The sequence below is a fragment of the Tenrec ecaudatus genome, chromosome 1 (assembly GCF_050624435.1).
Source record: "Tenrec ecaudatus isolate mTenEca1 chromosome 1, mTenEca1.hap1, whole genome shotgun sequence".
NCBI classification, from domain to species: Eukaryota; Metazoa; Chordata; class Mammalia; order Afrosoricida; family Tenrecidae; genus Tenrec; species Tenrec ecaudatus.
Window position 1 is genome coordinate 149,934,927 of NC_134530.1, and position 25,339 is coordinate 149,960,265.

General features: G+C 45.5%; 3 protein-coding genes and 1 pseudogene across 4 annotated transcripts in view; 1 reads left to right on the forward strand and 3 right to left on the reverse strand.

Annotated features, from left to right (window-relative positions):
* Nucleotides 1-2,831, reverse strand: part of DENND2C (DENN domain containing 2C) — a 97,470-nt gene extending 94,639 nt beyond the window's left edge. The window contains exon 1 of the mRNA XM_075559655.1: nt 2,714-2,831. The gene's annotated coding sequence lies outside the window, so the exon portion shown is untranslated. The remainder of the gene's footprint in view (nt 1-2,713) is intronic.
* A 401-nt stretch (nt 2,832-3,232) lies between these two features.
* On the reverse strand, nt 3,233-7,547 carry LOC142437179 (ecotropic viral integration site 5 protein homolog pseudogene; annotated as a pseudogene).
* Nucleotides 7,548-13,812: 6,265 nt separating this feature from the next.
* Nucleotides 13,813-15,191, forward strand: LOC142437006 (phosphoglycerate kinase 1-like). The gene has a single exon (XM_075540318.1). The coding sequence runs from the start codon at nt 13,858-13,860 to the stop codon at nt 15,109-15,111; it is 1,254 nt and encodes a 417-aa protein (XP_075396433.1). The 5' UTR covers nt 13,813-13,857; the 3' UTR covers nt 15,112-15,191.
* Nucleotides 15,192-16,912: 1,721 nt separating this feature from the next.
* AMPD1 (adenosine monophosphate deaminase 1) overlaps nt 16,913-25,339 on the reverse strand; it is a 31,774-nt gene continuing 23,347 nt past the window's right edge. For both annotated transcript variants that reach the window (XM_075540320.1, XM_075540319.1), the window contains 9 exons: nt 25,011-25,205; nt 22,496-22,627; nt 21,723-21,886; nt 19,974-20,100; nt 19,645-19,808; nt 18,923-19,043; nt 18,126-18,299; nt 17,486-17,596; nt 16,913-17,071 (listed from right to left, as the gene is read on the reverse strand). In XM_075540320.1, coding sequence (XP_075396435.1) covers nt 16,913-17,071; nt 17,486-17,596; nt 18,126-18,299; nt 18,923-19,043; nt 19,645-19,808; nt 19,974-20,100; nt 21,723-21,886; nt 22,496-22,627; nt 25,011-25,205 — 1,347 coding nt within the window. The remainder of the gene's footprint in view (nt 17,072-17,485; nt 17,597-18,125; nt 18,300-18,922; nt 19,044-19,644; nt 19,809-19,973; nt 20,101-21,722; nt 21,887-22,495; nt 22,628-25,010; nt 25,206-25,339) is intronic.

Genomic DNA, 25,339 nt, shown 5'->3' on the forward strand with positions numbered 1-25,339 from the left:
GTTTCAAATTAGCTGGTCAAAACCCATCTTCCCCTGAGCTGTTGAAATAAAATGTTTACAATAGCACGACAATTATATCCACTCTGAAGTTTGCCTCTCCTCCTCCTCCATTTAATTTGGTCTTGGTCCCAGGGACTGAAAAGCCTTGAACCACACTACAAGAGTACCTGGGGGTGGAAGTGATTAAGTACTTGACTACTAGTCAAATGGTCAAGGTCTGACCCTACCCAGAGGCACCTGGGAAGAAAGTCTAGCCATTTGTTTCCAGGAGGTCACACCCTTGAAACCCCTAAGGAGCAATTATACTCTGCACACTTGGGGTTGCCAGTTGAAACTGACTGGACAGCAACTAACAACAAGCAAGACTGACTTACTGCAGGTCATTTAAAAGTAATGCAATTTTCAGGTTTCAAAAGCTGCCTCTTATGAGATCAGAAAAACTAACATTTCCCCATTGTTTCAGCATTTTAAAAAACCTGCTGCCGCCTTCGACACTAATAATACTAAAATAATTATGAGAATGAAAGCCCAAAAGATACAATTACTACATTTCCTGACGTCTGCCTAGGAATTCACATCTGAGCCTGTGTCCTCAGGAAAAGTTCACCGGGTACAACGCTACTAGTCCCTTTTATATTTCCCTTCTTCCAAAACTGCCTCACATTTACACACCCCTTGTAAAGAACACAAGTATCTAAAATAAAAACTGTATAAAAGCATTTGTACAGTCAGGGTGCACTATAGCACTGATGAAACATACAGACTCCCTCCCCCCACTATCATGACCTCAATTCTACCTTACATATCCGGCTAGACCAGAGCATGTACACAGGTACAGATCAGAGTTGGAAACACAGGGCATCCGGGACAGATAAACTCCTCAGGACCAATAATGAGAGGAGCCATACCAGTAGGGGAAGGGTACCGATCACAATGATCTACATATAACCCCTTTCCAGGGTGATGGACAACAGAAAAGTGGGTGAAGGGAGACAACAGTGTGTAGGACATGGGGGGAGGGAATTAATAAATTATCAATTATTCATGAGGGAGGAAGGGTGGGGAAGGTAGGGGGGAAATGAGGAGCTGATACCAATGGCTCAAGTAGAAAGAAAATATTTTGAAAATTATGATGACAACATATGTACAAATGTGCTTGACACAATGGATAGATGGATGGATTGTGATAAGAGTTGTAAGAGCCCCCAATAAAATGATGTATTAAAAAAGTATTGGCATCTATTAATTTGGTCTTGGAAGACAAAACTTCTTAACAGCAGGCCTTCGACTTTAAATTTTGAGTTAAGTCTTGATTTGAAGCAATGCTCACAGGCTACTTTTTACCAGGTATCCTAGACTACAACTGCTTGCCTACAGCCAAAAAACCCACCAAAGCCACGGTCTTCACGTGGATTGCTTGATTGCTATCAATGATAAATGAACAACAATACATAGATAATATGTGTTTCCCAGAAAATGTCATAAATCTTTTAAATCGGTCAGAACTCAAACTATGGTGATTTTGTAATAACAATGTTTTTGGTTTTGTTTTGAATCGTGATGTTTTTTAAAGAGCTTGAACAACTAGTTTCCACAGTAAATGGAGACCTAAGGCTAAAACACCACTGGCTTTAGGGTAAAGGTGTGAGTGCCGGGCATCTAGAGGTGGCTGTGCGTGCTGCAGGTGCAGGGTTAACCGCAAGTCCTACCGTCTGCTGTAGACTTTCATTCATCGCCTGTGCCCCTCAGAATAGCCAGTGGCACGCGCATCCCAAGTTAACAGTTACGGAAAAGAAGGTCCAGAGACGTTCAAAAGTTCAGTAGAGCCCCGACATCCCATCTGGTAAGTGACTCCTGACCGAGGCTCGGTCTTTTGACTCATCATGTAATCATCCTCTGCTGTACAAGTCACGCACACGCACACGCACACACACACACGCACACACACCACTCTTAGGTGTTTCGCTCTCAGATCTTTGAAAAACCCAACTAGACGACGCCCTGCTCCATTCGGTCAGGAATAAACGCGCACACACTTTTAGAAAAGCCTCAGCCCGTCGCCGGCGCCCACCCTCCCGTCCTGCGGAGCGACTGCCCGAGTTTCCACCCCTTCCCGAGCCCACCCGCACCGGGGAGCGCGCCTCCTACCGACGGGACCCCGCTGACGAGACCCCGGCCGACGGGACCCCGACCGACGAGACCCCAGAGACGGGACCCCGACCGACGAGACCCCAGAGACGGGACCCCGGCCGACGGGATCCCAGAGACGGGACCCCGCTGAAGAGACCCCGGCCGACGGGACCCCGGCCGACGAGACCCCAGAGACGGGACCCCGACCGACGAGACCCCAGAGACGGGACCCCGCTGACAAGACCCCGGCCGACGGGACCCCGGCCGACGAGACCCCAGAGACGGGACCCCGGCCGACGAGACCCCAGTGACGGGACTCCGACCGACGAGACCCCCGACCGACGCGCCCGCTCAAACCGGGTTCCCCCACAGAGCGGCGGCGGGACTCGCCCCCAGGCGCCGCCGACGCCCGCGCGGCCGAGGAGCCCGCCGTCCAAGGGGCGCCCGGGAGTCCCTGCGGGCCGCGGGGTGGAAAGGCAGCGGGCCAGGGGCGGGCGGTGGCGGGGAGCCCTGCTCTCGATGCCCAGCGGCGGCACCAACTGCCCCAAGCGGCCTCAGACCCAGGTTGGGTCGGCGCTCCTACCTGCCCGGGGCCTCGACGCCGCCAGCTTCTCGCTCTCCTCGGCGGGGGCGCTCGGTCTGTCAGCCAGGCGGCACTCGGGGTCGGCTCCGTCCCGCCCCCGCAGGCCCCGACCTCAGGCCCCGCCCATGCCAGCAAAGCTCGCTTCTTATTGGCTCCTTTCCCACCCTCACACTTGGACCCGCCCCCGCCGCCTACAGAAGACCGGGTCTGCAAAGCTCGAGAACCTTGGTCCGCACCTTAGTGCCCCAGCTGGCAAGTGGCGGGCAAAGTCTTTTGTCCCCGCTGTGCCTCCTATCCCCCTGGCTCCAGGTCGCGGGCCCGAACTTTATAAGGCATGATTCAAACTTGGCAACCCCGCGAGGAAAAGCCTAGTTGAGTCAAGGCACCCCAGCGGCACCTCTCTCAAGGAAGCTGTAAAATGCTGGCCGCCAGGGACTGAGCTTCCCGTTTGCAGTGAAACAATAGGTCTAGCTGAGCTGGGGGGGAGGGGTGGGGGGAACAAATGTTTCCCGGGCCATTTCAGTACGGTGTTAACTTGCAATGCAGGGAGATGGAAATCACACTTGGAACACCCGAGGCTGGAAATCCCGGCGCAGAGGCGCCTTTGATACTCCCAGTGGCTAAGGTCGCCCCCACACCCTGTTGTGACACGCACGCATAGGCGACACGCTCATGCTAAAGTATGTGCATGGCCTGGTGCCCACTGCAAAGCAGTAGCCCAGTTTCACTAAGACTGCTGCGTTCAAGATGAGTTGAGCCTGTTTCCCAGCCACTTGCTAACTACCCCGGCCGCGCCCCGCCCCACCCTATCCTATCCGCCTCACCCCACCCCTCCTCCTAGCTTCCTGGGTCTGGTGGCCAAACTTTTCTCACATCTGTTCACATAAAGGTATCAAAATAGAAGACTGGGGGGGGGGGGGGGGAAGCGTTTGGTTACACAACCCAGTTGGCTGTCATTCGTTAACTTGACCAAAAGAACAAGACTGCTTAACCCGGCCTTTCTGAAAACCAAACTATGACCTGCGAACAATAAAACAAATTACGTATGTTGGGGGTGGGGGAGGCACAGTTTTTAAAAATCATGTCCCCATGAAGCAATAAAGGTGAATATTGCTTGCAGTAAACTTGAGTATTAATTTTTATGAACCCCTCCACACTCCAGACCTTTAATGAATAGTTTTTTCCCTTAAATTCCCTCGGTAGTTTTATAAAGGGCATTTTAGATAGAATAATGTGGATTTAAACCTTTATTTTCCCCGTTGGAAACTTTGCATTCAGGAAGAATAGCAACACGAAGCAGATTGAATTAACAAATATTCATAAACATCTAAAGTCTCAGAAACGCAGAGGGGCTGTTCTACCCTGTGTTGTAGGGTCGCTATGAGTGGGATGACTTGATGGTAGTGAGTTGGAGTTATTTAATACAAAGCCACATCTAGGGAGGTAACAAATGAACTCACATGCGTGCATTCTACTGCCCTGTCATGGGGAAGATAGATAGATGTTTTTTAAGTCTGAGAAGTGTATGTTTAATTTAACAATATATATTATTTTGATGACAAGGAAACCAAGGAAAAACCAGATCAAGTTCTCTAAGGGAATTACAAATTACTCAGCAAACAAAATTGCAAGTTCGTAAGCCAGTGAGAGGATTCTTCCACCAAAGCTAGTACAAACACATCAATAGAGTCACACCTATGCTTAAAGGTAGAGACTGTGAAAACATGCAGGAATTTCCACACACCCCTACCCCTCCCCTATTTATAATCGCCTTGCTTTCTGAGATGTTTCACAAATGCACTTTTCCACATTGGTATCCCGTAGCCATAACCTCGTGGCATGAACAAGTGGAGGCAATAACGAAACGTTATTCTTCCGCTTTGGTGTCTTGAATAGTTTCTGGTTTCTAGATAGTTGATCAGCAATTGCTTATTAAATAAGCGGAATGAAATATCAGTCTAGCCACTAGATGGCAACACAGTTATATACGTTAAAGTATAATTCGGCTAGTTGGTGTTTCACCTTTGCTTGAGTAACAGACGCTTCCAAGAAGTGAGGTGCGTGTCATCTTATCTCAGGGATCTCGATGACATAAGTGGAGGTTTGAACCCACCAAGCAGCTCTGTGGAAGAAAGCTTGGTGAACCACTTCCACAGAGATTAGAGGGGGAAAAAAACCCATGAATCAGTTCTATTCTTAACCCATGGTGCTGCCATGCTATTTTGGTAAGGAACATCACTTAAAATCTACCAGTATAGACTACCACAAATTTACTATTTTAATGCCCTCCTTGCTTTCTTATGACGAATATTAATATCTTCTAGGCATGATTCTGTCTTATGGATGAGTGTTATTGAAAGTTTTGCCCTATCACCAACCCCCACTGTTGGCGTAAATAGTGTCCAGTCATTTAAGAGTTTAATCTGTATACGTCAACAATTCATGTATTGTAGTCTGAAGCTGGCCTGTACTTGTATAATTTCCTCTTCTCAACGGTGTTTTAAATTCTATACCACTGGCTAAATTATTATCAATAGAATTACCTTATGTGCCAGGGGAATTATTTACAATGTTCTCTATCATAAAATCACACTGATGTCTCTAAAATGAACCAAAGACATGTATAAAGCATAGATACATGAATGAATTTTGATCTGCCCCTTAATTCTATCCTCAATCTAAGAAAAATCGGTTCTTATGACATGACCCTGCACGATGCTTGCCCCTGAAGAGATGACCACGGAAGATATGGGATAGCAAAGTGTGGTAACGGATCTTACTTGCTCGTCTTCAAACAAACAGCCATCTAAGTGAGGAATACCCAGTTTATAGAAGGCCATAGATGACAGCCAAAAATCCATTAGGCCATAGATGACAGCCAAAAATCCTTAATCCACATAGATTAAGTCTCTGGTGAATTCCCTCTGTCCATAGTCAAGGGATATGAATAGTCTTGTTATCAGACAGAGAAGCATTGGAAAGTCGGTTGTGGCAGATGGAGTTAGGTTAAAATGTAACACCCTATCATTTGATCTCCCTTTGACCCATTCCAAAGTTGCTTCAAATTTTGATGTTTTCTGCTTTTTCTTTGATGGAGGCTTTTCTATGTTTTGTCTATTTGTTGTGGTTGGCTTTGTTAGTTTGCTTTGTTAGTTTTTTGTATGATTGTGTTTATTTTGTATGATTTTCTGTATATGAAATCTCGTATTGTTCTTGTTTTAAGAACTGTCGAGTCAGTTACAGCTCAGAGAGACCCTGTGTACCACAGAACGAAACACTGCCCAGTCCTGTGCCAGCCTCACAATTGTTCCTAGTGTTTGAGCCCATCGATGCAGCCACTGGGCCGTTCCATCTTGTTGAAGGTCTTCAGCACTGGCCTCATCACTCTGCTGTTTGATGGTGACTAACTCCCGTTGTAGGAGGTCATTTTCCTCAGCCTCCGGGGCTCGTGTCACTTGTTCTTTTTCTAATGTTTCGATGCGTTGTTTTAAAGTCTATTTTCTGTGCGTAACCTTTTCATCTCAACTTGCTCTTCCATTTCCTTAGTTTTTATCGCAGTGTATTCCTTTTCAAGCTTTTTCTTTTTTTTTTTTTTTGAGTTGTATTTGACTTGGTAGGCCGCCTGGATGAATCTGTCTGTTCCACCATCAAACTGATGTGGAATGACCTTGTGAAAGTGCTGCAACATGCCTTCCATGTCAAGCTGCATTAGTTCTGCTTGATTCATTTGAAGAAATGCTAATCCTACTCGAAACATTATTTCTAAACCCTCAGACATAAAAATATCAAATATCCTTGTTGCGACTGGGAGTGGAAACGTTGTAAGAAAGATAGTCAGAAACCAGGATGATGCAAAAGTTGTAAGAAAGATAGTCAGAAACCAAGATGATGCATACATTGAGGTATGAAACCTCTGAGATTGAAAGTGTACAAAGAGCTCTGGAAGATGTTCCTGTATCATGCATTCAAATTGATACATACAAAGGCCCAATTCTGCCATACTTGGTTTAAAAAGTTCATGTAATCTATAATCTTGCATTAATTTAACGAACACACAGAAAGCTTCTTCTTCTGGCATCTGCATAAGCAACAATCCAACATCTGCATAAGCAACAATCCAACTTTGAACGCACTTTCTTGACAGTAACCAACCTCTCGATCCACGTTAAATAAAACCTCCTGTCCAAGGCTATCTTTTTCCTTTAAAAAGTTATGTTCTGGGTAAGTTCTTGCAATATCCCTTCGGATCAATTTTTCACAGGGTGAGGTCATTTTCAAAAGTTCTGAATACTGATTCTTGATTGGCATACTTTGTGCACTGCATAGAAGTTGCCAAACTATAGCTCGAAAGTGGTGAGGAATTCCTTTACGAACAAGTTCCTTAACCTGCTTTTCCTTCTTTTTGCGTACATCTTCCAGTCATTAACAATTCTTCCCCAGAGAAGCCATGAATCTTCTTCAAGGTGGCTGAGGTTGCTAGAGGCAGGAGAGCTTGAAATGAGAGAGGAGCCATTGTTTCTTCGACCCGTTCACAGATCTCAAAGACTTGTTGTCCGTCTCTAACAATCTATTTTGTTCCTCCAGTTTAGCCAGGAGTTCGATGTCGTCTGGACTCAGCTGTGATGGAGAGCCTGGGGAAAGGGCTGGTGTTGACAGTGTGGTAGATGAGGATGTAGTGTGTAATGAAGCAGATGGACTTGCCACCTGACTGGCCATCTGACTGACTGTATGCGATACTGTGTTTTTCACCCATGTGAGAGTAGAACTCAGCTTTCCTGCAACCTTGTCTGTCGCCACCTTGGAGACGTTGGGTGGACTCCGCTGTAGACATTAACTTCCCCTCCAGCCTGATGTCCTTCTGCAGACACTGGTCTCTTCCGACAATTTGTTCAAAGTACTTGAGATGAAGTCTAGCCATCCTTGCCTCTAAGGAAACATTCTGGCTGTACTTCTTCCAAGAGAGTTTTAAAAATACTTTTGGCAGTCCATGGTACATTAATACCTTTGTTGTCTAAATCAGTTCATTCCAAATTCATGTTTGAACACTGAAAAGTTGGGGAACTAAACAGATTTTTCCCATAAAAAGTAGTGGAAAACCAAATAATTGGTTCTGAGGCCCCAAAATTATACTATTAAATTCAGTTTTTCTCAGGACTTTAAATCATTATGGAGGCTTTTAGCTTTCTTGCATATTGCTGTCTTGAATACACTATTACCATGGAGTTGTTTCTGATTTATTCAATTTAACAGTAAATTTCAACCTCTTCGATGGTCTGGGTTCTTTGTTTCATGGTTAACCATTTCACACATTTTCACTACTTTAGCTTCTTTAATCACATTTTCTTTTTTCAAACGTGTTGATAATGCCAACTTAGCCATGCTATATCCAGTTGCTACATCAGACAAGCACAACCTAATTCAAAGTTCACAATGATTTCTTTCTTTCTTTAAAAACAATAATTTTATTGGGGGCTCATACAACTCTTATCACAATCCATACATACATCCATTGTGTCAAGCACATTTGTACATTTGTTGCCATCATAGTTCTCAAAACATTTGCTTTCTACTTGAGCCCTTGGTATCAGCTCCTCATTTTTTTCTACTCCCTCCCCCACTCTCCCTCATAAACCCTTGATACTTTAGAAATTATTTTGTCATGTCTTACATTGTCCGATGTCTCCCTTCACCCACTTTTCTGTTGTCCGTCTCCCAAGGAGGGGGTTATATATAGATCATTGTGATTGGGTCCTCCTGGTATCTCTACTCTCATTATTGGTCCTGAGGGGACCTGGATTCCCTGTGTTTCCAGCTCTGATCTGTACCCGTGTACATCCTCTGGTCTAGCCAGATTTGTAAGGTAGAATTGGGATCATGATAGTGCAGTAGGGGAGGGAGGAACATCAAAAAACTAGAGCAGAGTTGTGTGTCTCATCGGAGCTACATCACAACCTGACTGGCTTGTCTCCTCCCCATGATTCTTCGGTAAGGGGATGTCCAGTTGCCTACAGATGAGTCTTGTGTTCCCACTCAACACTCCCCCTCATTCACAATGATAAGATTTTTTGTTCTTTGATGCCTGATACCTGATCTATCAACACCTCATGATCACACAGGCTGATGTGCTTCTTCCATGTGGGCTTTGTTGTACTTCTGAGATAGATATCCGCTTGTTTACCTTCAAGCCTTTAAGACCCCAGATGCTATATCTTTTGATAGCAGGAATCATCAGCTTTCTTCACCAAATTGCTTATGCACCCATTTGTCTCCAGCGATCAAATCAGGAAGGTGAGCATCATGGAATGCCAGGTTATTAGAACAAAGTGTCTTTGCATTGAAGGAGTATTTGCGTAGAGGCCCAATGTCCATCTGCTACCTTAATATTAAACCTATAAATCTATGCACATAGATCTATTTCTGCATCCCCATGTATAAATATATTTATATATGTACATACCTTTATTTAGACCTCTATAAATGCCCTTTGCCTCCTAGCTCTTACCTCTCTTTCCTTTTACTTTCCTCTTGTCCCACTCTCATGCTCAGCCTTCATTTGGATTTCAGTAATTCCTCTCAGTTACATTGATCAAGCCTTGATCAATCCCTACCAGGCCTCCTACACCCTCCTCACCATGGATTTGAATCACTTGTTGTTCCCTTGTTCCTGGGGTTGCTAACACCACTTCCTTTCCCCTGCCTCCCCCTCTCTCATGTCCTCTCTGCCTCCCCCACTCTCATGTCCCCCCAGAACCATTGGTCCCATTGTTTTCTTCTCCAGATTGTTTATCCTGCCTATCTTATCTAGATAGACCTGCAGAGATAATAATATGCACACAAAAAAACAAGAGAGAGAAAAACTAACCCACCCAAGGGGAGGGTACAACAGTACCCAGTGCTCCAAGACTTGAATGCAACATACCGGCATGAAGTAGGGAACCAATAGAGAGGTCTGAGGGGATGGGCACAATCTCAACTACGTGGACAGTCCCCCCTCTCCGCAGAACAATTCACTTCAGAGGACAGCACTGAAGCTACAGCTCAGGGAGAGGGACATGTCTGATCAGAGCACACAGGAGCAAAGGAAGGGAGAGGAAGAGAGAGTAGAACACATCCTGGCCCACCAAGCCCTAAGGACGATATTCCCGCTCAGAGCAACCAAAGCACAGAGAGGACCATAGGATCGACCCCACTACAAGAAATGACGTCCCTCACTGACTCATAGCACTATTGGGGACAACACTGGAGACACAATGCAGGAATTGTGACCAATCTGACCCCACCACACCCATGCAAAACACTAAGGGTGTGTAACAGAACAGCAAGGGGAACAGAGCAACGAAGTCCCCAGGGAATATCAGAATTAGACTTTGGGGCCAGGGTGTGGCACCCCATCAGACTCAACCGGAAAAAAAACTCCTGAAGGTCAACAAACATATCTTGAACTTTTTACAGGCTTTTCTTTTTTATGATTTTTGTTGTTGTTGTTTTGTTTCTTTGTTTTGTTCTGTCTTGTTTTTTGTGCATATTATTATCTCTGCAGGTCTATGTAGACTTCTTATAATTGTGGTTCTCACAGTTTTTCTTTTAGCTCTACTGTGGGTATCACTAGCTTTCTTTGGAGCCATGGTTATGATGTTTTATGCAAATGAAGTACCAAAAGCCACAGTGATGAACATTTTAATACAAGTTGTTGTCTGAGCGAGAGCAGCACTTAGACTGCAGAGACACCTCTTTGTATCTTAAAATGAGGGACTCCTTGTGTGACTCACTAAGCCTGTACAGGTTTTTTCTTTTTAAAAAAATAATCATTTTATTGGGGGCTCGTACAACTCTTAACACAATCCATACATGCATCCATTGTGTCAGCACATTTGTACATTTGTTGCCATCATCATTCTCAAAACATTTGCTTTCTGCTTGAGCCCTTGGTATCAGCTCATGTTTCCCCTCCCTTCCCACCCCCCTTCTTTCCTCACTCTTGATAATTTATACATTATTATTATTTTGTCAAGTCTTACATTGTATGATGTCTTCCTTCTCCCACTTTTCTGTTGTCCATCCTCCAGGGAGGGGGTTATATATAGATCATTGTGATCAGTTTCCCCTTTCTACCTCATCTTCCCCTTCCCCTCCTGGTATCGCTGCTCTCATTATTGGTCCTGAAGAGCAGGTTTTTGTCAAGTCCGATTTTCAGTTCAATTGTTGGCAAAGTTAGGAACACCGAGCAGAGTTTTTTTTCAAACTTTGCTGTTGTGGAAAGTTTGAGCTGGAACCATTCAACAACTTGAGGTATCACTATATTTTCAACATTCTTCGCTGACACCATAATTCAAATGCATCCATTCTCCTTCAGGCTTCCTTATTCGGTATCCAACGTTCACTTGTATATGAAGCAATTGAAAATGCCATGTATTGAGGCAGGCCCACGTTAGTCCTGAAAGCAACATTCTTGCTTTTCGACACTTAAACGAGAAGACCCTATGTCCGACGAGCCCATGTAATGAATGCAACATGTGAGCTCTTGCCTGCTGCTTCCCTGAGCATTGGTTGTGGATCCAAGCAAGACGAAATCCTTGACAACTTCAACCTTTTCTCCATTTATCATGATATTACAATAAGGATGTAATTTATTGTGCATCCTTAATGCTAAGAATCCTTTTGAAAATAAATTATTGCTGAGGATAATAGCTCACAGGCCTCTGGTGGCATATGGTTGTGTGCTGGACCTCCAAAAAGCCCGCCGTTTGAAACCCCCAGCCACTCGCAGGAGAAAAAAACTACCCTTTCTACCCCTGTAAAGAGCTACAGTCTTGGAAACCCACAGGGGCAGTTCTACTCTGTCCAACAGGGCTGATGGGAGTCAGCACAGACCCCATGGCAGGGCGATTGAAACCCATAAAAGCCTGTGTGGCGTGGTGGCTTATGCACTGGGCTGGTATTTCCAGACCACCAGCAGTTCTGTGGGAGAAGATGAGGCTTTCTACTTCTGTAGATTTTTTTTCACTAATATTTTTGTTTATTTTAACAAAGCTGTTACAGTGTCCATTTGAAACCCATATCCCAGCCCCAAAAGTACAAATAAAATTAAGAAGAGCAGGGTTCTATTGTATACGCTTCTGCATGAATAACTTTATTAATTGCTAATGAAATCTAGAACTTTTCTGGGATCTTTTGACAAGATTTTAATTTTAATCGTAAGGTGCTTTATTTCTTCAGTGACGCCACCTTTGGACGCAGCCGTTACTCTTTCCATTTGTCACTGTGACTCCAACCAGAGTGGCCGCAACACTGGCCCAGACTCTCCGATTTTCAGTTGCTGCAAGTTAAGAGAAGGTCATTTTCCCCACAGTCCGGTTCTCTGGAAAACGGTCTTCTCCTACAGAAAGTCATGTTCCAGGTGTGACGCAATTGCAAATCATCGTGAACACTTGCAATGGTTGATCTTGTTTATCTGACATAAGCCTAACAATGCGCAGTCCTGGACAAAGGGCCCTCTCGTGCACACGTGTAGTTTTCAAGAAGAGGAGTGTACGAGGAAGGGGACCAAGGCGGGATCACCAAACATCAGCACAATGAGAAACAAAACTAATGAACAGGAGCACTAGGATTCCAAATGCCAGAAGATTAAAAGAAAGGCCCCGGTTTTCAATTCCATGTTGACATCATATTACAAAATATATTTTTTAATAAAAAAGGATTAAGGAAAGAGAAAAATTTAAAAACTCTCCAGACTCTGTGTTCCCGATAAATTTCAATGATATCTTCTTCCTCCATTCCCAGTGCTTATGGAGTATGATTATCTGCAATTCTCTGACTTTCCAAGAGACACCTGAGTAAATTTACTGAACTCCCTGTCTTTGACAATATGATTCTTTGAGTTTCTTGAGATGTGTTGTCAATGAAATGTGTCTAACCACTATCCTGTCCAAAGACTTTGATTTCTTCTTCTTTCTTATCCCTCAAGTCTTCAGTTGAAGGTCGGAAGTGGTGATGAAGACTTCACCCCAGGGTATCTCCATACTGCAGTCATCTCAGCCAGACAGAGGATCTCCCTCTGGGGTTGACAGACCTGTCTATTTTCCCCACAGCACAACACATCGCCACTCCGGTAAAGATGCAGTCTCAGGAACTCACCAGAGCATGTCTCTGTGCTCTGTCCAGTCTCACTGAGTCAGCATGGATTGAACAGCAGTGACTTTGGTTTGGTATCGAGCTTCTATATAGAGTATGCCTAGTTCGTTTTTGTCTAAGAAACTAACTCTTCAGTTGTAACCTGTCAAAAGTACTTTTTCATGGTTCTAAGGAATGTCCAGGAGGAGTCTTGGTGGTGTAATGGTTATTACATAAGGTCAGTAGCTTGAAACCACACGCCGTTCTTAGGGAGAAAGATGAAGCTTTCTATTCCCATAAAGATTTACAAGTCTCAGAAACTCACAGGATCAATTCTACCCTGTCCTATAGAGTCACTGTGAGTCATTATCTTAACGATTCTATAAAACAAAAGCCTATATTCTTCCAATAGCAACTCATTTGCTTATTTATTCTGCCCAACCGTAGTAACTATTTTACCTGAAAAGCCATGGAGACTGTGGAATCAAACAAACGTAGGTTTCTGATCCAATTCTACCATTCACTGGGTACATGCTTGTATGTTATTAACTCGGCTAAGCTCAGTTTCAGGAGCCCTGGTGGGGTAGTGGGTTACAAGTTGAACGGTTAACCTCAAGGTGAGCAGTTCAAATACTCCAGCTCCTCTGAAGATTTACAGCCTCGGAAACCAGAAGTGCAGTTCCACTCCGTCCTATAGAGTCACTAGGAGTCAGAATCTACTTACTCACTGTGAAAGCTCATTCTAAAACTGGTGTTACAACACAGACATACTCACTTGTGCGATACTTTGCTTTATGCTTGTTTTGCAAATGGAAGTCTGTAGCAACTCAGAGTCAGGCAAGTCTATTGACACCATTTTTGCCGACAGCATGTCATCTCCTGGTGTCGGTGTTGCAGTTTGGTAGTTCTCAACTCTTCCATACTACGATTGTACATTTAGAAGACTACAGCATAAACATAACTTTAAAAAAAATCACTTTATGGCTGCTGCCGCTGCCTAGCTCCCAGCCACTCGCCACTGCTGTATTGCCAAGATGTCTCTTTCTAACAAGCTTACGCTGGACAAGCTGGACGTGAAAGGGAAGCGCGTGGTCATGAGGGTGGACTTTAATGTTCCTAGGAAGAATAACCAGATAACAAACAACCAGAGGATCAAGGCTGCCATCCCAAGCATCAAGTTCTGCTTGGACAATGGAGCCAAGTCAGTTGTTCTTATGAGCCACCTGGGCCGCCCCGATGGCATCCCCATGCCTGACAAATACTCCTTAGAGCCTGTTGCTGTAGAACTGCGATCTTTGCTGGGCAAGGATGTCCTTTTCTTGAAGGACTGCGTGGGCCCAGAGGTAGAGAAAGCCTGTGCTGACCCAGAGGCTGGGTCTGTCATCCTGCTGGAGAACCTCCGCTTCCATGTAGAGGAGGAAGGGAAGGGGAAAGATGCTTCTGGGAACAAGGTGAAAGCCAAGCCAGCCGACGTCAAAGCCTTCCAGGCTTCCCTTTCCAAGCTCGGGGATGTCTATGGCAACGATGCTTTCGGCACTGCTCACCGAGCTCACAGTTCCATGGTGGGAGCGAATCTGCCACAGAAGGCTGGTGGTTTCTTGATGAAGAAGGAGCTGAATTATTTTGCCAAGGCCTTGGAGAGCCCAGAGAAACCCTTCCTGGCTATCCTGGGCGGAGCTAAAGTTGCAGATAAGATCCAACTGATCAATAATATGCTGGATAAAGTTAATGAGATGATTATTGGCAGTGGAATGGCTTTTACCTTCCTTAAAGTACTCAATAACATGGAGATTGGCACTTCTCTGTTTGATGAAGAGGGAGCGAAGATTGTCAAGGACCTAATGTCCAAAGCGGAGAAGAATGGTGTGAAGATTACCTTACCTGTTGACTTTGTCACTGCGGACAAGTTTGATGAGAATGCCAAGACTGGCCAAGCCACTGTGGCCTCCGGCATACCTGCTGGATGGATGGGCTTGGACTGTGGTCCTGAGAGCAGCAAGAAGTATGCTGAGGCTGTTGGTCATGCTAAGCAGATTGTGTGGAATGGACCGGTGGGGGTATTTGAATGGGAAGCTTTTGCCCGGGGAACAAAAGCTCTCATGGATAAGGTGGTCAAAGCCACTTCCAGGGGCTGTATCACCATCATAGGTGGTGGAGACACTGCCACTTGCTGTGCCAAATGGAACACTGAGGACAAAGTCAGCCACGTGAGCACTGGGGGTGGTGCTAGTCTGGAGTTCCTGGAAGGTAAAGTCCTTCCTGGGGTGGATGCTCTCAGCAGTGTTTAGTGTTCGCCGGCCCTTGGTTCCTGTGCAGTCCTGGCAACTGAGTGCTTTCTTTCATATCTCCACTTGGTATTAGCGAAAATCGTCTCTCATGTCAAGATGAAGCACCAGGAACCCATAACTGATGCACAGAATCTCAGCTCATCTTTACCACACCTTGGCTTTTCCCACATTGTTCAAGTTGCATTTAAATTTGTAGTGGCTGACCCGTTGTGCTTTCTAGGTGTATATATATGTTTTGCCGCTTAAAGTAGGCTGTGTTAGTCCTCTGGGAGCAGCTTACTCTGGTTAGCTATGCTACCGTTTCATTACTGGCATGGAAGGATGATGAAGCTCCAGTGTTAGGTAGGGGAACAAGTCGATGATCTGTTAAAGGAACAATAAAGTTGTCCATTTAAACTGGGGGAAAAAATCATTTTATTGGGGACTCATACAACTCTTATCACAATCCATATATACATCCATTGTGTCAAGCACATTTGTACAATCGTTGACATCATCATTCTCAAAACATTTGCTCTCCACTTAAGCCCTTGGTATCAGCTCCTCATTCCCCCCTCCCTCTCTGTTCCCCACTCCTTCATGAACCCTTGATAATTTATAAATTATTATTTTGTCATGTCTTACACTGTCCGACGTCTCTCTTTACCCACTTTCAGTTGTCTGTCCCCCAGAGAGGAGGTCATATGTAGATCCTTATAATCAGTTCCCCCTTTCTACCCTACCTTCCCTCCACCCTCCTGGTATCACCACTCTCAACTCCTGAAGGAATAATCGGTCCTGGATTCCCTGTATTTCTGGTTCCTTTTTTAAAAATATCATTTTATTGGGGGCTCGTACAATTCTTATCACAATCCACACATACATCCATTGCATCAAGCACATTTGTACATTTGTTGCCCTCATAATTATCAAAGCATTTGCTTTCTACTTGAGCCCTTGATATCAGCTCTTCATTTTCCCTCTCCCTCCCCTCTCCTTCCCCTCTCCCCCCCCTTCATGAACCCTTGATAATTTATAAATTATTATTATTTGGTCATATCTTACACCATCCGACATCGCCCTTCACCCACTTTTCGGTTATCCATCTCCAATGGAGGAGGCTATATGTAGATCCTTGTAATTGGTTCCCCCTTTCCACCCCACCTTCCCTCCACCCTCCGTGTTTCCGGTTCCTATCTGTGCCAGCGTACATCCTCTGGTCTAGTTAGATTTGTAAAGTAGAATTGGGATCATGATAGTGGGGGGTAGGAAGCATTTAGGAACTAGAGGAAAGTTGTATGCTTCATTGTTGCTAGGCTGGCACACTGACTGACTCATCTCCTCCCCGCAACCCTTCTGTAAGGGGGTGTCCCATTGCCTACAGATGGGTTTTGGGTCTCTACTCTGCATTCCTCCTCATTCACAATGATATTATTTTTTGTTCTTTGGTGCCTAATACCTGATCCCTTTGACACCTCGTGGTGACACAGGCTGATGTGTTTCTTCCATGTGGGCTTTGTTGCTTCTGAACTAAATGGCCACTTGTTTATCTTCACGCCTTTAAGACCCCAGACGCTATATCTTTTGATAGCCGGGCACTTTCATATGCACTCAGAAACAAACAAAAAAACTTGCGTGACTCACTTTTTACAATATTCACTTTATTACAGTGGTTGGGAACCAAACCTGTAGTAGCTGTGAGGTATGCCTACTTCTACTCCACCAAGCTGCAAGCAGGATGAAAGGAATCACTGTCTGTGGAATATCTACCACATGTAGAGTACAACGAAGACATTGTCTGTGTTGTTGTGATTTCTTTATTTTATTCCACTGGCTTAAGACCCTCTGCCATTAAATTGAGTTCATAACACCATGTTTCATAGCGATAAGCCATGCGGATTTGGGCTACGTTTGTCTTCCGGATGTCATTTCCAGTAGGGCCTTCCTCAAGGTAATTGTCACCCAGAAACTTGACTTTTTCCTAAAAGAAGAAAAGGAGGCAGAATGACTTCTATCTCTTCTCGTTTTAACGTGGACAGCAACTGCGCCCTGAGCAAAAACCTCCTCACGACAGTAGCCTTGCCCAGAGATAAAGACCTACCATTGAAGGCATGCATCCGTGCCTCAATGTGCATCCATTGCTGAGAAATGAAATGTGTTTTACTTCTCTTGGCCCAAAGGCACGGCTAGAGATAGAGATAGAACGACTCTCTCTAGTCCCTGCCCACAGTAAGTAGATATGCTTTGTGGGTCAAATTTCCCACATGTGTTTCCCCAGCTAATTTTTCAACTCTATACTTAGAAGGAGGAAGCCCTGAGGACACAGCATCCCAGTGCTTAACACACTGCACCACCAGAGCACCTTAGGAGAGTGACCAGTCAGGGACAAGTCTACCTCATGAGAAATCCCACACTGCAGGACGCTGTTTCTTGCCACTTCACACATATCACAGGTGCTCAGCTTGAAGACTTGGGCAGCAATAGCGTATTCTTCCATCAAGGGTTCCTGAAGTTATTGATGTAAGTGTATCAAAAGAAGAAGTATATTAATAAAAGAAACAATATGCATCCTGCAAAAAAATGAAGTACCTTAATTTGACTTCAAAAATTTTAAAAGACAGAGAGAATCTGATATCAAAGGGCTCAAGAAGAAAGATAATACTTAGAAATTCTTGATGCCAACTATTATATACGTCCTTTTGATATAGTAGATGTGTGGATTGTTATATGTAAAAGAGCCACCAATAAAATTGTCTATTAAATTAAGAAAATTTCTGGCTAGAACGCCACAGTCCAGCAAAACACATTTGCATTGCTAAAGCAAAAGAAATCCACTGCTCTCTGGTCCAGTCTGGCTCCATGAAAGTATGAAGCAGGAGGAGCGCTGCCCCAGGGTTTCTGAGACGGTCCATCCTTACAGAAGCAGGCAACTGGTCTTTCTCTCTCAGAATGGCTGGTGGTCCATTAGCCGCCCCACACGTAACCCACGGCGCCACCCGAACTCCTTGGCGTTGCTCGAGATTCCATATGCGTACCTTGGTGAAGTGGAACTGCATCGGGTCATCCGTCGACAGCGAGACCATCAGCCCTTTCTGGAGGAAATCTAAGAACGGATTTTTGGCATACTCTAGGAATAGGCTGTTATTACTCAATGGCGACATGGCGATGGGGATTTGGGCTAAGAAGTACAAGTACTGTAACACAGGACTCTGAAAAGAAAATTTGGAGGAAAAGGTATTTAAGGATTTGCAAAAGAATCCAAACTAGAGACGATTAGATCCCGTATTCTACTTTAAACTTCTTAGCTTTCCACAAAAGTATCGCCTGCTCTTTAACACCCCCAGTGAAGATTAACTGTAGTTTTCTTTTTTATTTAATGTAAAGATGTTTTTTGGGGGGATCTATTTGGGTGCCCCAATTTTAAGAAGCATTCAGTTAAACGAAGTGGGTTGGTTGAACTTTTAATTGCCTTGGCAAGGTAGTCTGTCTCAGGCAAAAGACTACACCTTGAAACATTTTTTTCCTCTACCCAAGAGGCAGCTCCAAACATGCCACAGCAGGAACTCCAGTCAGGACTGGCGTAGTGCAGCCCAGTTCTAAACGGAAGACAGGAGAGCTGCCTTCCCCAGGCAGGCCGGTGCTCTTCAGCCAGGCCTTTCTGCTCTCTGGACCGCTGTGACCAACCTGCCCCGGGGTCACCTCAAAAATTCTTTCTGTTCCACTTTTCTTTGCTTCTAGTGTTGATGATGACTTGTGACCCTACCGTAAGAACAAAAAGGAGTCTGTAGCTCCAGTACAAAAGTTCATCTTAAGAAGGGCGCCTCTGACTCACCTTTTTTAAATTCAGGCCGTGCGAGATATTATCTGCCGTCATGAATGCCGTCATCAGGTGGGTCAGGGCGCCGGCTTCCCCACAGTGAGGTCGGAACAGAAACGTGTTCATGCCTCGTTCCCTGGGGGGATGAAACCGCTGTCGGAATCGCAGGTGACAGAGTGACTTACAAGAAAATTTGGTGAAAAGGGATGGGTGGGATAGCCAAAAGATCCGGCAAAACTGGCAATCCCAAATCAGAATCTGAATTCATGTACTTATTCCTCAACAAAGACTTTTTTAAAAGCCACAGTAGCAAGATGCGGGGAGGAAGGAAGGGAAGAAGTGCCATCTTCAGTGTCCACTGGCAAGACTACGCTCCCACTGCCTTTCTTAGCACACCTCCCGGGGAGATGTTTGCAGAAGCCCAGGAGAATATTCTCCTTTATTTATTCCTTACCCAGAGATTACCAAGAAGGGTAACATTCCGAGTTTTATAATAAATCGTGTAGTGATTTAGCATAATCCCCAAACTCTCAGATAAAAGGAACTGGGAAGGTTTCTGAAAACTCCAAAATAGCTAGAGCAGTTAAAGAAAAATCAAAGGAAAGACGTATCTGATTGGGCCAATCGGAAGCGTCCTACCAACACGACATAGGCCCTGGGCCAGACCGAGTGCCAAAGAATATGAAACAGTTGTGTCAACTAGATTTCCCTTCTTATCCCAGTCCTCCCCCACTTACTTCCTCAGGCTGTTGAGCACTGTGATGTTTGCAAACATGTAATAGGCATAGTATGTGTAAGACGGATTTTTTTCCATTGTCCACTCCTGGGGCTTGGGGCTCTTGGAGGAGAACATGTGGCCGCTGTGCTTGGATTCGTCATCCACACTGTCAAAGCCAGTGATCTGCCAGGAAAAGGGAGCCAGGCATTGGTCCCATCCTGCAGGGACCTTCAACTCCAAAGGCAGGGGCAAGCGTCAGAGAGAAGCCCGGGGTTAAGGCCTGGTCAAGTAGAGGGGCTGGGCTGTGAGCAGCAGCAAGAGGCTTAAGGGACCTTTCCAAATGCTTACATGTTTGAGGAAGATGCTGAGGTCTGGGTGAGCCTGGGGGTTGACAGTAGCCTCGAACACCGGCATGAAAACATTCTCCAGCATCTTTCCAAAGTGTGGAAGGAAATTCTTGGCTCGGAACACATCACTAGAAACAAGAATCAAGATTGTTGCCGCCGCCGCGGAGAGCTGCTCCACCCGGTGGCAGTGCAGGGTGTGCAGAGTGGACTCGCTCCAGGAAGTTTTCAGGGCGAGGACCTTCCAGAAGCAGTCCACCACGCCTCTCTTGAGAAGCATCTCTAGGTGAACTTGACCCACCAGTCTTTCAGTGAAGTGCTCAATACTGGGTGCTGCTCATCTGTGCCCCCCCCCTTCCAGGGACTTATGAAAGAAAACATAGGAGGAAAGAAAGATTTGGTGGGCGGATAGCCCCAGTATGAGGAAGTCAGAGGACCAAACGTAATGGACAAGAAAAGCGTAATTTTAAACATCTTCTTGGCTACCCATAAAGAAGAATCCAGTTGGGCTTGGGTATAGAACGTATGGGCCCCTGGTAGTGTAGTGTTTACGTGTTGGGCTGCGATCCAAATGGTAGGCAGTTCAAAACCACCAGAGGCTCCACAGGAAAAAGACTGGGCCTTCTATTCCCGTAAACAGTTACGGTCTCGGAAATCCACAGGGGGGTTACTAGGAGTCAGCACTGATTCTATGGCAGTAAGTTTGGGGCTTTTTTATATGTACCACGAGCCCTGGTGGGGTCAGGGGTTAGGCACTGAGCTGCAAATCACAAGGTCAGCTGTTGGAAACCACAAGCCACTCCCCAGGAGAAAACAAGGCTTTCTACTCTAGCCAAGAGTCTCAGAAATACACAGAAGCAGTTCTAACCTGTTCTATAGGGTCGCCATGAGTCAGAATCAGCTTCATGGTAATGAAGTTGGGTTTTATAAATCCATTTTCCTAAGGCTAGAAATATTAGCTAATTTAATCTTCAAAATACCTCAACACAGTAGGTCCCATTGTTAACCTACATTAGAGATAATGAAACTAAGGCACGGGGAGGTGAAGCCTGCCAGTTAAGAAGTGGTGGAGTCAAGATTTAAGCACAGCCCGTCTGGGCTCAGAGCCCTAAGGAGCCACCACATTCTGTTGTCTCTCTGGCTGAATGGCTTCAGACAGGAAGCACTACTCCAGTGGGAAAGTTACCCATTGGCTCAAGAGACAGGATCAGACCTTTTATGGCCTCGGGGCACAAAGAACAGGGAGGCAGGTGGCCAGAGAGCAGCTAAACAATTAAGATGGCATCCTTGAGGGCAATGACTTAGCAGCAATGGTATGACAGAGAGCAGAGACTCTCAGCAGAGACACTGGCAGGAAAGCATGAGTGCCGGAAAACGTGAGCACTTGTGGATGAGACAAGGAGGCCAGCAACACAGATTCCGACAGAGAAAAGCGACCAATAACCAGGGGAAAGAAAGAACTGGACACAGCAAAGACAAGGCGGAGAGAGAAAGTGCATGGAGTTCTTGTTCTAGCTCAGCCTAATCCTGCTCACTTAGTTCCTTGTGATTTTCCTTAAGTCCTCTGTGTCTATGTGCACCTTCTGATTCGAACCCCGGACTGAAATGATCTTCCCCAAGCTCCTGCTTGTGGATAACAAACTAACCACAGTTATTTCGGTCTAGGTGTGCTGCTCATTCTTCGTTCATGCAGGCAAGCTGAGGCCAGTGAGATGGGAGCAGGCCTGAGCGTTTCCCATGAATAGGTACATACTAGATCCTGGGGACCTGGATCATCCACGTCATGTTGGGGCAGCAGATGCGGTTGCGGACAAACCAGGAGGACAGCTTGCTCCACTCGTCAGGACTGCGACCATAGATTGACAGGCGGGGCTCAGCATGCTGGTATTTGGCTTCCACCAGGTCAGAGCCTACTTCCTACAAAATCAAGAGAGGAGTCCAAAACCAGGAATTTCCACAAGGCCCTCGGGGACTGAAACCTACAGGGTCTAGGGAGAGGAGATGGATACTAAGGACCAAGGTGTGACAAGAAATAGGCGAGAATATCAAAAGTCGAGGTGTATGGGAAGTTGTGGGGAGCCCAAGAACTCAGGCTCAACATAAAGGAGATTAAAGTCTGAAAAGGTTCGATTCAAAATGATGAGATAACTAGGGCACCTGTGAAGGCGATCCCGTGTTTCCCTGTTCTCCCCACCTCCCCAAAAACAGTCTCCCCAAACTCTGTATGTCCTTCCTGCTTGCTGGTGCGCAGGCATCCCAACAGAAGCCTGCAAAGCTGGCTGGGCCTCCAGTTTCCAAAGCCTGAAGGAGTCGGCGTTCATTAGTCCCAGAGCCACACCCTTGGCGTCTGCACCCTAGGCAGAGGTCTTTAAAATGATTGCAGCGGAAGTAATCCATGAGGCGCTTGGCCTTCCGGATAACACCAGCTTTCCTTCTCTCCCTTCTTCTTTTCCACCTTCTCGTCCCCCCTCGCCAAGAATGGTGTCAGATACCACCTCCATATAGATCTGGTTGGTTCTTCCTCACCTTGATGATAGTGGCAAAGTATTCCCCATTAATGTTATTGTCTGTCTTCAGGTAGAGGTCCCGTAGCTCACTGGCCCCTACCGGATTGTATTTGTCATTGAATTTATCAAAACGCTGGAAAGTCTGGCGTCCCTGAATCAGAAAACGGGAACACAAATGGATAATCATCAGGGCTTCCTGGACACAGAGAGCAGGACATGGCTGGAGGAATGGCACCTGGCTGCAGAGAAGGAGGGCTGAGCTCTAAGAATCAAAGACAGCGGTCCGTGTAAGATGGGAAATAAAAAAAGATAAATTATCAAAGGTTCATGAGGGAGAGAGGGTCGGGGAGGGGGAAATGAGCTGAGACCAAGGGCTCAAGTAGAAAGAAAATGTTTGGAAATTTATCATGGCAACATATGTACAAATGTGCTTGACACAATGGATGCATGTGTGGATTGTGATATGAGCTGTATGAGCCCTCAATAAAATGATTTTTTTTAAAAAGACAGTCATGACAGTTGACAATGAACTGACTTCCACATGGTGGGGACTTCCCACTAGCTGCCAGTGTGGCTCAGGGAGCCCCAAGAAGGGACCAGCTGGTAGGACACATGACGTTCAGAAACGCTTTGCTGTTGTTTTTTAATTAAAAGATCGTAGCAGTGATGGAACATACAATTTTCCTCTAGTTCTTGAATGCTTCCTCCTCCCCCACTATCATGATCCCAATTCTACCTTGCAAGTCTGGCTAGACCAGAGAATGTACACAGGTACAGAGAGGAACTGGAAACACAGGGAATCCAGGGCGGATGACCCCTTCAGGACCAGTGGTGAGATTGGCGATACTGGGAGGGTGGAGGGAGAGTGGGGTAGAAACGGGGAACCGATTACAAGGATCTACATATAACCTCCTCCCTGGGGAACAGAAAGAGGAGAAGTGGGTGAAGGGAGACGTCGGACAGGGTAAGACACGAGAAAATAATAATTTATAAATTATCAAGGGTTCATGAAGGAGGGAGGAGCTAGTAACTGAGCCCCGCAGAACCCTTTGGCGTGCTGCAGTCAATGAAGCTCACGGCACTCTGGGCAAGGCGGGATGGGGCGTGAGGAGCGAGTTGGAAAGGGGTGGGCATTGCCAGTAAGTTTCTCGGAGAGAGGAGGGGAGGTTGATTTCCCATAGCTGAGTGGCCAGAAGGGCTTTCTGTGACCAGGCAGCAGGGATCTCATGGTACTGTTGATTCCTGTAAAATGCCTGTCGTCTGCTTCCCCGAGGAGAGCATCCAGTTCCAGGTACCTCTCAGATGGTGTAAGGTGTGACAAAATAATCATAATTTATAAATTATTTAGAGTTCATGGGAGAGGGGGTAGTGGGTAGGGAGGGGGAAAATGAGGAGCTGATATCAAGGGCTCAAGTAGAAAGCGAATGTTTTGAGAATGATGGGGGAAACAAATGTACAAAAGTGCTTGACACAATGGATGGATGTATGGATTGTGATAAGAGTTGTACGAGCCCCCAATAAAATGATTTTTTAAAATAAATTTAAAGAAATAGAATTTAAAAAGATCATTTTATTGGGGGTTCTTACAACAATCCATATATCAGTTGTATCAAGCATATTTGTAGATATGTTGCCATCCTTGTTTACTAGACATTTACTTAAAAAATCATTTTATTAGGGGCTCATACAACTCTTATCATAATCCATATATACATCAATTGTGTAAAGCGCATTTTCACATTCATTGCCCTCATCATTCTCAAAACATTTTGCTCTCCACCTAAGCCCCTGGCATCAGCTCCTCATTTTTCTCCTCCCTCCCCGCTCCCCCCTCCCTCATGAACACTTAATAATTTATAAATTATTATTTTGTCACATCTTTCCCTGTCCAATGTCTCCCTTTACCCACTTTTCTATTATCCATCCCCCAGGGAGGAAGTCACATGTAGATCCTTGTCATAAGTTCCCCCTTTCCAACCCACTCTCCTCCCTCCACCCTTCCAGTATCGCCACTCACACCACTGGTCCTGAAGGAATCATCTACCCTGGATTCCCTGTGTTTCCAATTCCTATCTGTACCAGTGTACATCCTCTGGTCTAGCCAGATTTGCAAGGTAGAATTGGGATCATGATAGTGGGGAAGGAGGAAGCATTTAAGAACTAGAGGAAAGTTGTATGTTTCATCATTGCTACATGGCACCCTGACTGGCTCATCTCCTCCCCGAGACCCTTCTGTAAGGGGGTGTCCTATGGTAGACATTTACTTTTTATTGAGCCCTTGGTATCAGCTTCTCTTTTTACTCTCTCCCACCCACCCTCATGACCCCTTGATAAATTATAAATTGTTATTATTTTCGACTCTTACACTGACCACTGTCTCCCTGCCCCCCATCCCCTCCCCCGGTTTCTGACGTTTGTGCCCCTGGAGGGAGGGGTGTGTGGTTACATGTCCATCATCCCAAAAGTTTCCCACTTCCTCCCATCCTCTCTCCACCTTCCTTCTAGGTTGTGAAACTCTCGTCTTCTCAACTTACAGCGTGAACATCCAGAGAATCGACCGTCAAGTCGTATGGATGCATTTTTAATTTCGCAAACAGTTCCTTGAGGGTGAGATTTTCCCCATTGGTGCTGTAGACCACTCTTTCAGCATCAACTTGGTAAGATTTCTTAATAAAGCGCAGCAGATGCTTCTGGTTCATGCAGGCAGCTGCGTGGATGTGGGTGTCTACCTGTAGGTACATTCAGAGAAAGAAAATCCGCCTTCGTTGTTGGAGACTGTGACCCACCACTGATGTGGAACAGATTCCAACTCACAGAGTCAAACTCTAGAACCAGAGCGAATTTCCAAGGCTGGAAATGTTTA